General features: G+C 38.7%; 1 protein-coding gene across 1 annotated transcript in view; it reads left to right on the plus strand.

Annotated features, from left to right (window-relative positions):
• Positions 1 to 13,936, plus strand: part of ctsbb (cathepsin Bb) — a 32,209-nt gene extending 18,273 nt beyond the window's left edge. The window contains exons 13-21 of the mRNA XM_061902148.1: positions 442 to 618; positions 8,681 to 8,833; positions 8,898 to 9,080; positions 9,160 to 9,205; positions 10,536 to 10,648; positions 10,727 to 10,900; positions 13,046 to 13,094; positions 13,162 to 13,327; positions 13,397 to 13,936. Of these exons, the coding sequence (XP_061758132.1) occupies positions 442 to 618; positions 8,681 to 8,833; positions 8,898 to 9,080; positions 9,160 to 9,205; positions 10,536 to 10,648; positions 10,727 to 10,900; positions 13,046 to 13,094; positions 13,162 to 13,327; positions 13,397 to 13,587 (1,252 nt within the window). The 3' untranslated portion in view covers positions 13,588 to 13,936. The remainder of the gene's footprint in view (positions 1 to 441; positions 619 to 8,680; positions 8,834 to 8,897; positions 9,081 to 9,159; positions 9,206 to 10,535; positions 10,649 to 10,726; positions 10,901 to 13,045; positions 13,095 to 13,161; positions 13,328 to 13,396) is intronic.
• Positions 13,937 to 16,215: the final 2,279 nt, after the last annotated feature.

Raw genomic sequence — 16,215 nt, forward strand, 5'->3', positions numbered from 1 at the left:
ATATATATATATATATATATATATATATATATATATATATGTATATATATATACACACACACACACAACACGAAAACAGACTATTGACCAAGTCCAAAGCGACAGTACCCGGACGTGACGTCACAAGCAATGCCGTCGCCTTCTTGTTTACGTAACGGAATGGGAGGAGCAAATTCGGTGGGGTATAAGTGACAGTTCGAAGGTGACAGCACTTTATTGTCTACATTTGCGTCCTCTGCAGTATAGCACATAATTAACACCATAAAACTTGATCAAAGAAATATTCAAATTGAGACACAGAGTCATTTCTCCTTCAATGCGCCGCCAAGGAAGTTGACAACGACACCGGCATCGTCAAGGCTGCTGGGAGCTGCGCTTTAAATGTTTCACGACAATAATGAGATCAGGTCTTATCGCACCGTGTCAGTCAAGGTGTGATTAACATCGAGCGCGGGTCGTTGTCGAGGGGCGGCTACGATTAATAGGTTGCCATCATGTTTCTGTCTCTGCTGGAATTGTGGACAGTCCATTGGGACTTTGTATTCTCCAGAGCCGACACCGTGCTTCTGTGCTCGCTCACGGCCGCCCTTTGCTATCTGTGGGGCCGCAAGAGCCAGGTGAGTCGCCGCTTCATCCTTCAAGACGCTCAGTCTGCATACTGACACAACTACGGTTATATTGTATGATTACACTAATACAACCGAAACATAACACATGCAATTTACAAAATGTCTGGGAACATATCCTCTTTTCCAAGTGAGGCTTTGGATTAGATGTGTGTGTCTGTCTGTCTCTGTCTGTCTGTCTGTTAATTAATGCAATGCATGAGAGGCAAGTGTGGTTTAAAGTACAGCAGTGTTTTTCAACCTCTTTGAAGCCAAAGCACATTTTTCCATCCATCCATCTTCTTCCGCTTATCCGAGGTCGGGTCGCGGGGGTACAGCCTAGCAGGGAAGCCCAGAGTTCCCTCACCCCAGCCACTTCGTCTAGCTCTTCACGGGGGATCCCGAAGCGTTCCCAGGCCAGCCGGGAGACATAGTCTTCCCAACGTGTCCTGGGTCTTCCCCGTGGCCTCCTACCGGTTGGACGTGCCCTAAACACCTCCCTCGGGAGGCGTTAGGGTGGAATCCTGACCAGATGCCCGAACCACCTCATCTGGCTCCTCTCGATGTGAAGGAGCAGCGGCTTTACTTTGAGCTCCTCTCGGATGACAGAGCTCCTCACCCTATCTCTAAGGGAGAGCCCCCCCACCCGGCGGAGGAAACTCATTTCGGCCGCATGTACCTTATTAATTAGAAAAAATGCGGAGGCACACCACAAGCAGAACACATTATAAATGTAAGCTCATTGTTGCAATTGTTGGATATGAATTCAAACCATAACCCAGCATACATCACTATAGCTCTTGTCTCAAAGTAAGTGTCACAACCGGTCACATCACACCCTGACTTATTTGGAGTTTGGTTGGTGTTTTCCTGTGTGTAGTGTCTTGTGCTCCTATTTTGGTGGCTTTTCCTGTTTTTGTTGGTATTTTCCTGTAGCAGTCTCATGTCTTCCTTTTAGTGCTATTACCCGCACCCCATTTATTTACAATCAAGAGTATTTCAGTTGTGCGGACGCTATCCATCTTTGTGTGGAAATTGTTGATTGTCATGTCATGTACGGATTTACTTTGTAGACGCCGTCTGCTCCACAAACTGTAAGTCTTTGCTGTTGTCCAGCATTCTGTTTTTGTTTCTTTTGTAGCCAGTTCAGTTTTAGTTTAAATTTTCATAGCCATTCCTAAACTTCAATGCCTTTTTTAGGGGCCCTCGCCTTTTGTTTATTTTTGGTTTAAGCATTAGATACAACTTTTACAAAGCAATTTGCTTCCTGCTGCCACCTACTGATATGGAAGAGTATTACAGGGCTACTCTGCCGAGCTCCAGACAGCATCTACACTCAACAACGGCACTTTATTTGCAGATTATAATTACTGGTTTGCATAAAATATTTTTAACCTTATCATCCATTCTCTACCGCCTGTCCCTTTCGGGATAGCAGGGTTGCTAAAACTGATTTCAGCTACGTTCGGGCGGAAGGCGTTGTACACCGTTGACAAGTCGCTACCTCATCACAGGCCCAACACCGAGAGACAACATTCACACACTAGGGCCAATTTAGGCCTGCCAATCAACCTATTTTTAACCCAAATAGGTGAAATTGCATAATCTCAGACGGCGCACCAGACTGTATCACAGTCTGGTGAGGCGCGGCAAAGTATTTTGTTTAAAAAAAATAAACAAAAATAATTTCTCTAGATATCTTCAGGTTGGTTCACTTAAGTTTTAGGGTGTCATTGTGTAAATGCTCCAAAGCATTCACACATATGGTTTTCTACACCAAAATGCATCTATTTTGTGGGGCGATATAGCTCGGTTGGTAGAGTGGCCGTGCCAGCAACTTGAGAGTTGCAGGTTCGATTCCCGCTTCCGCCATCCAGTAACTGCCGTTGTGTCCTTGGGCAAGACACTTTACCCACGTGCTCCCAGTGCCACCCACACTGGTTTAAATGTAACTTAGATATTGGGTTTCACCAGGGGCGTCACTAGACCTAATACTATACTGGGGCACACCTGGGGCACAAATAATTCATGTGAGCGTGCAAAGCGCGCAAGCAAAAACATTTTTAGCACTTATTTATCATAAAAAAATACATAAATAGTGCTTTAAACTATGAAATGATATCAGATTATGTTGTATGGATCTTTGATTAACCACCTGAAATTAACTAATGCATTTGACCTACTTGTGCACTTTTTTACTCCAGACTTCTAAACTGCTACGGGTAAATGCAAAAAGGAAGAGCAATGAATCTTTTTGAAATATATATTGCAGTAATCATCTGCAAATTTAACATCTACAAAAGTAAAACAAAAAATAAAGCACCCCTACATATCTGGGTTATTTTATAAAATATTTAAGTTCCATTTATGGCAATGTGGCTAATCCTATTTCAGATACACAAAACTATAAAATATACACAAAACAATAAAGCCACAGTAGTAGAATAAATGAACAACTGTTGTGTATCTGTTCAGGGAATCATTTTCTGAGAGGTAAACTGTAACGTCTCGTTTTCATTTTTGCAAAGTGGTCAATCACTCTGGACAGACATGGAAATATTACAGTAACTGTTATACAGCTGACCAGTGGTTCCCAACTGCTGGGTCGTGACATAAAAGTGGATTGTGTGTCATTTTCAGTGAGTCCCAGTCAGATGTGTGCATAAAAAAAAAAAGTTTAGGGAGAAAAAAATCAAATTGTGGCAACAAAACCAGATATTTTTAGACAGTTTTCTAGTGACTATTAGTGAGTATTTTAGCAAAAGGCAAACCGACTAACAAGTTGGAGGAGGACTCAGGACAGACATGGAAATATATTTTTTTTAAATCTAAATGGGGCAACAAAACCCGATATTTTTAGCCATCTTTCTGAAAACAAATACAGAAATGTTACTATTTTTTCTGGAAACAAAACCAGATGCTTTAGCTGTAGCCATTTTTCTGGTGACAAAACAAGATTATTTTAGTCAAAGTCACACCGATTAACAAGACAAGTCTACTGTGCTATTTTTCTGTGAAATAAACTTGAATGATTTAAAAATTTGGCTCACGACTTGATGATATGGAAAAAAAAATGTCTTCCTGAAGATAAACCATTTGACTCACACATGCTTACTCCAAATCATCATTGATGCAGAACCAGCAGACAATAGCCAACATTATGTTTCATGTTCATTGGAAATTCCCCGACAGCTCGTACAGCAAATGAATATGTTTGTCTTGATACAAGGAATAACATTAGCTAACTTAGCATCAACTTAAGACAATGATGGACTAGGACTTCACTTACATCTCTCATTCCTCGCTTCTTCTCTGCTGTGGACGAATAACTTTCTTAAATCCATCTAGGAGTTACAGTTTGAGTCAAATCAAAATCAAAATATTGTAATTAAGAAATTGTTGTTGGCTAACGTCACCTACCTCACGCAGTGATTCGAATCCCCCCCCCCCCCTCTCTCTCTCGCTCTCTCAACCGAAGTCTCGATCCACACGTGAATAAATTACCATATTAAGTAGCCATGTGCTCACTGTTTCGTGGAGTGAATACAGTAGCAATCAATTACCATACTAAGTAGTATGTGCGCTGTTGTCTATGTTATGTAGACTTAAAATTCAGAAGCTTTTTTTTTATTGGTGAAATTTTTACTGGGGCACTGCAGATCAACAGTCGGGCACGTGCCCCAGTGAAATATGTCTGGCGACGCCCCTGGGTTTCACTATGTAAAGCGCTTTGAGTCACTAGAGAAAAGCGCTGTATAAATATAATTCACTTCACTATTTATTATTATTCTTCTTCTCTAGATTTTGGCATGCTCTACCTTCCACATTTTTTTACCCCATTCAAACCATTTTGACTTCAAACTGTTAAGCCTATTCGGGAATCACAGGCTTTCCCTCGACAAATTCCCAGTTTTCCCAGAATTCTAGGTTTTCCGGTACATTTTTCCCATTCAAAATGTTTTGACCATTTTTCAAACTTCCACCATTTCTATATTTTTCAAGCTATTCAAACCATTCCACATTCAACACATCCCACCATCCTGGAAATTCAAACTAACCCTTATATCGTTTTAAATAAAATTATGTGATTTTCCAAAGCTCTATTTCCACCCCTTTTTCTGGCGACTACTCCTCCGACATTTTGCAACCCACTTCAACTATTCCCCCGTCAAAACATTCCTCTTAATCAGGACAAAAAAACTAATTGAGAAACATTGAGAAGGTGTATATGTGTATAAATTATATAAACACATTTAGCTGTGAAAATCTGCTGTACAGTATCTGTGTTTGGGTCCCTTTTTATCAGGAACACCAAAACCAAAAGTCACAAAGTCCGTTTTTTTGAGGTGGTCTGTCATGACTTTTTTAGGATTCTATCCTAAAAAAAAGTCATGACAGACCACTTATAAAAAACGGAATCGAATTTTACAGTTTTTTACTGAATGGTACACCCAAAATGTACATAACATAAAGAAATTGGGATATACACTATTAACTATGAACAATAAAACACAGAATATTAACAACATATGAACATTGCTCCTCTTTTACTTCTCAGACCAGCTCCTCAACAGTTGTGTATCTTTTACAATCAAGCAAAACAATGTAAAAAAAAAACTGCAAAATATGAATGCAAAGTTTAATAAACACCTACCATATGATTTATTATCATGTAAAAATGTGCTTTCGCATCCGTTTCTGATACATGCGTATCGGGCTGACTGCTCTGAAAACAAACCCCACCCACTCTGCTTTGTCCTCGCCCTGCTGTGACGTAGATTACCGTAACAACTCGTATAACATCCACAAGTGCAGATTTGGACCACCAAAATACAAACCCTGTTTCCATATGAGTTGGGAAATTGTTTTAGATGTAAATATAAACTGAATACAATGATTTGCAAATCCTTTTCAACCCATATTTAATTGAATGCACTACAAACACAAGATATTTGATGTTAAAACTCATAAACTTTATTTTTTTTTGCAAATAATAATTATCTTTGAATTTCATGGCTGCAACACGTGCCAAAACAGTTGAGGAAGGGCATGTTCACCACTGTGTTACATCACCTTTTGTTTCAACAACACCTAATAAACGTTTAGGAACTGAAGAAACTAATTGTTGAAGCTTTGAAAGTGGAATTCTTTCCCATTCTTGTAGAGCTTCAGTCGTTCAACAGTCCGCAGTCTCCGCTGTCGTGTTTTACGCTTCCTGGACTGCAGGCGGGCCAGGAAAGTCCAGCACTCTTTTTTTTTTTTTTACGAAGCCATGCTTTTGTAACACGTGCTGAATGTGGCTTGGCATTGTCTTGCTGAAATAAACAGGGGTGTCCATGAAAAAGATGGCGCTTAGATTGCAGCAAATGAACCGTAGATGTTGAAATTGCACTTTGAGAAACGTTGTTCTTAAACTGTTTTACTGATTGCTCATGCAGTTGTGGACAAAGGGGTGTACCTCACCCCATCCTTTCTTGTGAAAGACCGAGCATTTTTTGGGAAGCTGTTTTTATACCCACTCATGGCACCCACCTGTTCCCAATCAGCCTGCACACCTGTGGGATGTTCCAAATAAGTGAGCATTCCTCAACTTTATCAGTATTTGTCACGTGTTGCTGGCATCAAATTCTAAAGTTAATGATTATTTGCAAAAAGAAGAAATTTGTTATCAGTTTGAACATCAAATATGTTGTCTTTGTAGCATATTCAACTGAATATGGGTTGAAAATGATTTGCAAATCATTGTATTCCGTTTATATTTAAATCTAACACAATTTCCCAACTCATATGGAAACAGGGTTTGTTTTTTTTATAGTTCATGACTTACGGCAATTTAAAAACAGCACTGCCCATCATAATGTCGGCTACAGTTTTGATGTTAAAGGTCTACAAAAAATTATTTAGAACGTCCAGCGGGCCGTATTGAAAATCTTAATGGGCCGCATGTGGCCCGCGGGCTGTATTTTGCCCAGGTCTGGTCTAGATGAGCATTGACCATGGAGTTTAAAACCAATGTAATTTGAACATATTTTACTGTATTTGAAATAATTTAATGGCGTGGCTCAGATAGTAGAGGGGCCGTCTAGAAACCTAAGGGTTCCTGGTACTAATCCAGCCTCCGCCTTTAGTCACTGCCGTTGTGTCCTTGGGCAAGATACTTCACCCCCACTTGCTTGTAGTGCCACTCGCACTGTTGTACAAATGTTTGGTGGTGGTCAGAGAGACTGTAGGCGCAAATTAGCAGCTCTGTTTAGTCCACCTCAGGGAAGCCGTGGCAACAAATGTAGCTTACCACCATGTGTGAATGTACAATGGGTTCCCAGTGTTTTAAATCACTAAAGAAAAAATATAATTCATTATTGATAATAGTATTAGATAGCGCTACTCATTTTTAAAGGAAAACTGAGTACAAAGTGGAGTTAAAAGTAACTACTGGCTCTGTGATTTCATTTGCATGCTTGAAAGACATACTTTAAAGTGACTTTTGATGCTTACAGCATATATTTATGAAATAAAATTATGTTCCTTTCACTGCTCCGTGCAGCTACATGTGACAGTTATCTAAACAAAATATTTATCTAAGCATTTTTTTTTTAACATAAGACCCCTTAATTACAACTACGCTATAAAGAAGAGGCCCAAGGCAGCTACTGTATATAATATCACAAGAGTGTGTATTGATAACTGAAAACAAACAGTTAAAGAGGACACATTGTTCGCTAAAAATGTAATGACTCTTAAGTTCACAACTGAGTCCTTAAAGCCATAAGCAGATAATTTCCTAAACAGTTGATGGTCAACAATGTCAGAAGCAGAGCTAAAATCAAGATATAACAGCCAACAAACATTTGTTATCAATCTGTTTGTTATTCATCATTAAAGGTTACCAGTGCAATATAATAGATTGAATGCATGCTGGAGATCTGAGTTAAAACTGTTATGTGTAAAATGTCTGTACCTCCTCCAAAAATGTACTTAAAATTGGTAAAACTTGAAAATAGTCATGAAAATAGTCATATAAACCATATATTTGAAAAAGTTACTTATGTCAGAACATGGCTGGAATCTGAAACATAATGTTTTATGTGTGCTCCTCCTGACAACATACTTGCCAACCCTCCCGATTTTCCCGGGAGACTCCCGAATTTCAATGCCCCTCCCGAAAATCTCCCGGTGCAACCATTCTCCTGAGTTTTTCCCGATTTCCACCCGGACAACACTTTTGGGGGCGTGCCTTAAAGGCACCACCTTTAGAGTCCTCTTTCACCTGAAAAGGAGACTATTATATATGTCTCTATTATCCATAGGTTTATCTGTAACCCATAAAGTAGGCAGGCACGGAGCTATTTCTCAGCATGTGTTTATTCCAGCCGGCACGTTAATACATTGACACGCAGACCACAACAAACGTTACCCAGCTCGCAAAGATTGTAATGAATCCGTTAGAAGAAGAAGGCCTGCCGTTTCCTTTAACTTGGACACACACATCTATACCTTCAGTCATTCTGAGCCAGTAATTTCCAGAATTTATCCCATCCTGGAGAAGCTTCCAGTTTACAAAGGTTTTCCAATATTGCAAAAATGTGTAGAATAAAAATTAAAATAGAACATTTCTGTCAACAAAGATTTGCGTCAGCCTTTGATAGTAGGCTCACATAGCTAATATAGAAACTTACATCATATGTTGCCTTCATTATAACGCATATATAAGGCTTTTACTTTTTTGCGACTCCAGACATCCATCCATCCATTTCCTACCGCTTATTCCCTTTCGGGGTCGCGGGGGGCGCTGGCGCCTATCTCAGATACAATCGGGCGGAAGGCGGGGTACACCCTGGACAAGTCGCCACCTCATCGCAGGGCCAACACAGATAGACAGACAACATTCACACTCACATTCACACACTAGAGCCAATTTAGTGTCGCCAATCGAGACAGATTTTTTTGAATTTGTGTTTTTGGTCCAATATGGCTCTGTCAACATTTTGGGTTGCCGACTCCTGTCTTACTTATTATTAACGCAATGTCTGCAGTGAAGATTAAATAAATGGTGTCTCTTCTTTTCAGATGCCCCATCTGGTGTGCAGCGAGACTTTCCGCAAGTTCCTCCACCAGCACTGTCCTGTGGTGACAGAGCGCTTCAGTCCAACGCCGTGGTGCTGGGGAGGCCGTCTTCAAACAGTGGTCTCCTACTTCATCAAGTCCAGACCTGCCGTCACTTATCGCAAGTTGGTTCAAATCTGTCTTGTCAGGATTGTTCCTCCTTGATTGTAACATTGTGTTGTCACACAGTACGCGGATCTGCACAGCTGATGGTGGTCAGATATCTCTTGACTGGGTGGACAATGATGCCAGCACCGCCTACCCAGAATCCTCCACCCGGCCCACGGTGCTCCTCCTTCCCGGCTTGACGGGGAACAGCCAGCAATCTTATGTGCTCCATGCTATCAAGCAGGCCACCAGGCATGGCTACAGGTTGGCCAGTAATATTTGTTCTATTAATATTTCTAAAATGGGCAAGAAGTGTTATGATAAAAAGATCCTGTCCTTCTAGATGTGTGGTCTTCAACAACAGAGGCTTTGGAGGTGAAGAGCTGCTTGTAAGAATTCTTCTTAACTAATATTAGCAAAAAGAGTGGTAATAATTAAACTGTTATAGTTAGCAATTAATACTGGGAGCTATTTCTAATATTTTGTTCATTTTACTAAGCAAGACGAAAGACGTGTTAAAAACAGCTCTCACAAAACAAACTACCCGTTCAACGTGCATGAAACTTAATAGATAACTACCAGAACGAATCCTTGCCAACAATGAGTACTAATTTTGCGCGAATGACGTATTCTTAATCGAAGTAAAATTGCAAAAGTACAGTTGGAATTTTTAGACAATTACAAGTTTGAAACCGTAAAATAATATTTTTTACATATAAAACATTCTGCGATAAGCTACAAAAATAATAGAGTAAATATGAATACAGTACAGGCCAAAAGTTTGGACACACCTCATTTCAATGCGTTTCCTTTATTTTCATGATTGTAGATTGTCACAGAAGGCATCAAAACTATGACACTCGTGAAGTAAAAACCCTTTCAGGTGACTACCTCTTGAAGCTCATCAAGAGAATGCCAAGAGCATTATCAGAGCAAAGGGTGGCTATTTTGAAAAAACTAGAATATAAAACATATTTTCCGTTATTTCACTTTTTTTGGTTAAGTACATAACTCCACATGTGTTCATTCATAGTTTTGATGCCTTCAATGACAATCTACAATGTAAATAGTCATGAAAATAAAGAAAACGCATTGAATGAAATAAGGTGTGTCCAAATTTTTGGCCTGTACTGTATACAAGAGTAAATTATAACAAAATGTATGCTAGAGCAAATAAAAGAAAATATTAAGGAGTCTCTAAAGGGACATGGGGGAACATTTTTTTTTTTTATCTCTCTTGCGCACAAAAAACTATCTTGAGCACACAAGATGTTTTCTCGTAAGCACTGAAACATATAGGGACTATGTTTCTTGTGCTGACGAGACATCTCAAGCGCACAACATTTTTTTGCGTGAGCACGAGATACATAGTCCATATATGTTTCTTGTGCTCACGGGAAAACATCTCGAGCGTAAGAGAAACATTTGCGTGAGCACGAGATACATATCTTAAAAAAAATTTCCCCCATCCCTATAGGGGCTTTGTAATATTTTCATTTATTTGCACTAGTATACTTTTTTTACAGACACCCTGTCTGTAAAATATGAATTATTTTCTAGAATTTTTTCCATCGCCTCCTTTAATTTAATTTGGTCCAGTCAATACATTTAATTAATATTTTAACAGTTTGCCAGTCTAAGTGTCTTAAGTCGCTGTTGAAACTAGTCAGCAGATGTACTGCTTACGTTATTTGTATCGTCTCTCCTCCTGTTCTTCAGACTCCGAAAACATTCTGTGCCGCCAACACTTCAGATCTAGAGCATGTGGTGTGCCATGTCAAAAGTCTCTACCCACAAGCTCCCATCTTTGGTGCTGGTGTCTCTTTGGGAGGGTAAATTGTGTCAGTCTTTGCCTAATGCTTGATGTTATTATTGTCTTGCTTACTGAGCCTTCTGTTTTTCATGTGCAGCATGATACTGCTGAACTACTTGGGCCGTAAGGGGTCGGAGTCCGGGATGGTGGCGGGTTTGACCATCTCCGTCCCCTGGGATGCGCAAAAGTCCGCTATTTCCATGGAGGAACGTCTTAACTGGCTGCTCTTCAACAGACAACTCACACTCGGACTGTGTAAAGCTGTCCTCAGGTCAGTTTAAAAGGGAACTGCACTTTTTGGGGGGGAATTGTGCCTATCATTCACAATCACTTTGTCAGACAAGATCACATATGCAATCCTTTTTTTTATGCATTCTAATATTTAATATAACCCAAGTATGAGGTGGCTTACAATGAAGCAAATGGGAGTCCTCGATTGCATTTACAGAGCCCTCTTAAAAAATCTCCAAAACCGCCAACAATACTCCCTTTACATCTCGTGACCTGCATATTACCAAGTATTAGCGATACAGATGTTCACGATTTCGTCTGGACCGTGAGATCATCATTGAACTATGCGACTATATGATAACAATAATGTCTACTCTAACAGATGCAATATGAAAGACGAGGAAGTGATCATCATGAATTGCTTTTTTGAACACAATGATCAACAAAAAATTATAAACAGAATAACTGAAAAATTGCATAATTTGATTTAATTTATTTTTTCACAGGTAATGTCAAACCATCAGCATCTCAAAACACACGCACACACACACACACGCACACGCACACACACAAACACACACAAATAAGCTATCCAAGCCCATACTGATGCATCACGGCTTCACAAATATTTGTACGAAACAGAATTCTTAACATCACACAAAACATCAGGGCGGCTAGCACAAGTGAAACAAAGTCGAATTTACAGTTACATCAACCCTGCGATGAGGTGGCGACTTGTCCAGGATGCACCCCGCCTTCCGCCCGATTGTAGCTGAGATAGGTGCCAGCGCCCTCCGCGACCCCAAAAGGGAATAAGCGGTAGAAAACTGATGGATGGATGGATCAACCCAGTGAGAAGATGATGTGGTGCGTGCATACACGCACTCAAATCACCATGACAACAGAGACACGACAAACACTGCCTGGATAAATACAACGTTTGCAAATTGAAAGTCAAAATAATATCGTTTTTTTCCACAGTTTTCAATGACTTCCATGAATCTCAAGTGTTAAGAAAATCCCATGTTGCACGATTTTCACAACCAAAAAAGGCATCATAGCAAAGGCTGCCCCATTACTTAAATGAATTACATGACAATGCCTTGATTCACAACTTCCTTTACATGGAGTGGGTGAGTCTGGGTAGGAGAATACAAATTAGAGAAACGTGCGTTAATTCAATCGTGTAAAAAAATAATAATAATAATTTAAAAAAATTCAAGAAGGCTGTAATTAAATTACCAATTTTTATATTGAATTTTTGCTCATACTGTTAACAATTAGTGTTGAAGTATTCATGGACCAGAGTAACAAAAACATGCCATAAAGTGATCAAAATAGTTTTGCTTGCCTTTATACACACTGTATATAAGGGGAAATGGGCTCCAGTTCTGCAGATGACGTCACACCGAGAGGGGGCGGCATATAGTATGGCGATGGAAAGGGGTGTGCCAAGTACAATTAGTTATCTTCCAATTGCTCTAAAACTATTTGATATTATGGGAGAAATGCTACTTTCATTTTCTAGATTAAAAAAATACATATAGAGAACGTGTTACCGAAATTAAGGTCATCGAGACGCTATTGGTCCTATAATTGCAACAGGAGAATAAGGACCTAAACCACAAATCTGGCTGTTCATAATAACACAATGGACAATTTTTTACTCCAAGGGATGCAAAGCCCAAACTGACTAAGCAATAATTAAAAAATATGACTACAGTTATGTGGAGTGTTTTGAGACCAATGACGAAAGGTCAAAATGAGTCTATGAAGCCAAGGTCTAAATAACAATTACAATGTTCACTTTTCTGCCAGTCATTTTAATAACATGGAGTAAGTTATCTTAACATTTTTACCAATATGTACTATCCTATTAAGAACACTTTAAACTGCATTTCAAAAACAAAGTGAGTACATTTAAACGGTTCCAGTCTTATTTGTTTTTTTACTGTAAGCTTTAAAATGTATTACTTAAAAATTAGAAATGAATTTAAATTGTGATGAAACAAGTCCGAAGTATTTAGGTGTATGTGTGAAGTATAAATCATTTCAATGCCATTGAACACTATTGGCAGATTAAAAAAAAAAAAAAAAAAATCAGAATGAAGACTATAGGGGGAGGGGAGGTGTCCTCGGAAAATGTTCTCTCCTGTTAATAAATTGGTTGGACTATGTCTTCCAGGCACAGGAAGATTCTGGAGAAAGTGGTGGACATTGAGAATGTCATCCAGGTAAAACACATTTCTTAACCATCATACGTTCAGTCTCCAAATGTTTTTCGTCCTTATCCTCTTCAAGGCTCGCACTATCCGGGAGTTTGATGAACGCTTTACCACACTGCTGTTTGGCTACGAAACATGCACAGATTACTACCACGATGCAAGCCCTGACAAAAAACTGCCTCATATCGCTGTGCCCATCTTGTGTCTCAATGCAGCCGACGACCCCTTCTCTCCACAACACTGTCAGTTTTTCAGGATGAGCACTGACTGTTATTACTGACCAAATGTAATTCTACTTCCTTCCATTTCAGACATCCCCTTCACCGTAGCCCAGGACCTGTCAAATGTGGCACTTTTGGTGACATCCCACGGTGGACACATAGCCTTCATGGAGGGCTGGTTCCCATGTGGAGAGAGTTACATGGAGCGTGTGTTCAATCAGTTTGTCCGAGCTTCCTTGGAACACCCAAATGACATCAGAAAAGCATGCAGCCTGGAGTAGGAAGAGACATGCTGAGTGTCTGTGCTTTTTGAAATACTGATTGTAATGGGGCTATTGCACTAAAACACAATTGTGTGTGAGTGTAGGGTTTTTTTTTGTCTTAGAACAACTGTAATCAAGGATAACACCATCACCATTGTGTTGATCTACCTCAATGCCTCAGTATTCAGGAGATTTAACATCATTGGCTGCTCACAGGTCACAAAATAAATTCTTTGTAATCATTCCTTGCAAATGTTTTAGATGTTAACAATACAGTTAAATCTTAATTATTTAGTTCACTTTTCATCTTTTCCATGTTATTTCTTAATACCCTCAATAAAACACCAATTATTTACACAAGATAAAATGAGTGCTGATCTGTACTTTCACATGTGATGTTATGAATGCTACATTTATAATCTAATTAATGATGAACATATGAGAATATGTTGAACATTAGTACATATATATATATATATATATATATATATATATATATATATATATATGTTGATCATTAGATTGTGCAAACATTAAATGTAGCTTTGCTACCACTGAGAACCAGTCCTGTCATTACAATGTCTACTACTTACTTGTAAACCAATAGCTAAACATGAGTCATGACGATTAATATTGAAGCGATATTGATTTCCTCGTGTCCGGTTAAGTAACGTTTGGCTGAGAAACAAAGGTGTGGACTGTGGAGATGTCCCCATTCACTATGGAAGAGATCAAAATTTGGTATTTTTATAAACGACTGTAACATAGAAATGTTTGTCAACATTAATATGCTCCAGGCAAAAAATGTTCTACATAAATGTCGAATTATAAATATAAGGCCTACATTTTCTAATTGGCTTAGTGGTTTACAATTATCAATCAAATCTTGGAGAATGATTAGGAGTAAAAAAAATTCCTTAAATTGATATATTTGTTGAAAGCATTTAAAGTGATTTAGATATACTTTTTTGTCTTTTTTTTAATTAAATGTTTTAAGATTATTTATTGAATTGTAATACTCTATCTGTATTTGATTTTGTTTTCTTTCCTTGATGTTGAAAGTGCCTTGACTTTTGTGTGAATTATAAATGTATGTTTGTTCGATTAAAAAAAAAAAAAAAAAAGGTTAAGTAACGTGCTTCCGACGAGCAGTGATGGCATCACAACTGTTGACCGCTGTCAGGTCCTAGCGGAATATTTTAAACACAGCTTGTAGTTATGTTAGTTATGTTTTATCGTTTCAACACAATCTTACAGGACAACGGATCTAAAAACAGAAATTATTTGACGGGACATTAAAACCCAAACCATTCCTGGAGTCATGTACCGTTTTTGTTGTTAACTGGAAGACTACTTTTAACACAAAGAACCACAGCGGACTTTTCTCCAGTGTGCACGGTAAATTTGAAAAATCTTATTTTGTTGTTATTCTGTCATACCGCAGCAAATTGTGTCCGTTTACCGCCAACATGCATTCTATTGTTCGTGTTTGTTTGTGTTCGCTACCACAGCGACATGTGGTCACCATGGCGACGGAGAACACTGCGGAACTTCGCCTTCACTCCGAATTATCCATCCCAAAACGAAGTATGTGGTTTTCTTTCTTCCTTTTCTTTCTTACTTTCTTTCTTTCTTTTTTTTTATACTTTATTTCGAACATGAACACACTTACAGCATAATACATCACACCATTTCATAGTTCACTTTCAATCATGTCCGAAAAGGAGTAGGAAGAAGCAAAGCTTTTTAATCCTACCCCTTTTCCAACTTTAGAGTGTTTATAAATACATACATTCATTTACTGACTTCTTTTTGTAGCACAATAACATCAGTGAAATAGCAGCACAGCAGTTCTTGTAATAGATAATTAAGCCAGCCATGATAAACATACTGAGATGAAGAATATCCCATTTTCAAAAAGGTTGAAGGTATTTTTCATCATTATTCTAATTTTGTTATTTGTAAGTACTATTTAAAAATAACCTCTCAAACGTGGTCGTATCAGTACAATGTTTAACTTTAATTGTACATTTTAAGTGTATTTTATACCTGCATTTCCATCCTTACACTTTCCATCCTTTGTAACTGAACTACTACTGTGTGGAACAATTTACCTTGTGGATTATTAAAGTTTGTCTAAGGCTAAGTTTAACTTCTTCATTTAATCCATTACATAATGTAATTCCACATACTGATATGCCAAAGCTTTTTAGTGTTGTACAAGCATACAAATATTTTAAATTAGTCCTTCATCACATACACCGCAACTCTGCCTCCATTCTTATTGACTCTATTGATGTAATTGAGTATATCCTTCTAGTCGGAAGCCCATTCCTTTTTTTTTGTATCCATCCATGTCTCTAAAATAGCTATAACTTTGAAAGGTTATTTTCTCTTTCTTTAAGTTAACCCCACCAACAAAATAAGTACAGTCCTCAAACGTTCATAATGAAGAGAAAACCACTTAGCTAACACCACAGTGGTCTGACGGGCGCCATGGAGAGAAAATATGAGCTTTGTGGGCCTTTTCTGCCGAGGAGGCATCCCTCCTTGAAAACAAGTGCAGAAATAGTAAGCGAAGCAAGGCGCATCCTACGAGCCCAGTCCACCCAGAGACCTTGCACTCCTAGGGATGGACAAAGGCAA

This window comes from Nerophis ophidion, linkage group LG05 (genome assembly GCF_033978795.1).
Source record: "Nerophis ophidion isolate RoL-2023_Sa linkage group LG05, RoL_Noph_v1.0, whole genome shotgun sequence".
In the NCBI taxonomy this organism is placed as follows: Eukaryota; Metazoa; Chordata; class Actinopteri; order Syngnathiformes; family Syngnathidae; genus Nerophis; species Nerophis ophidion.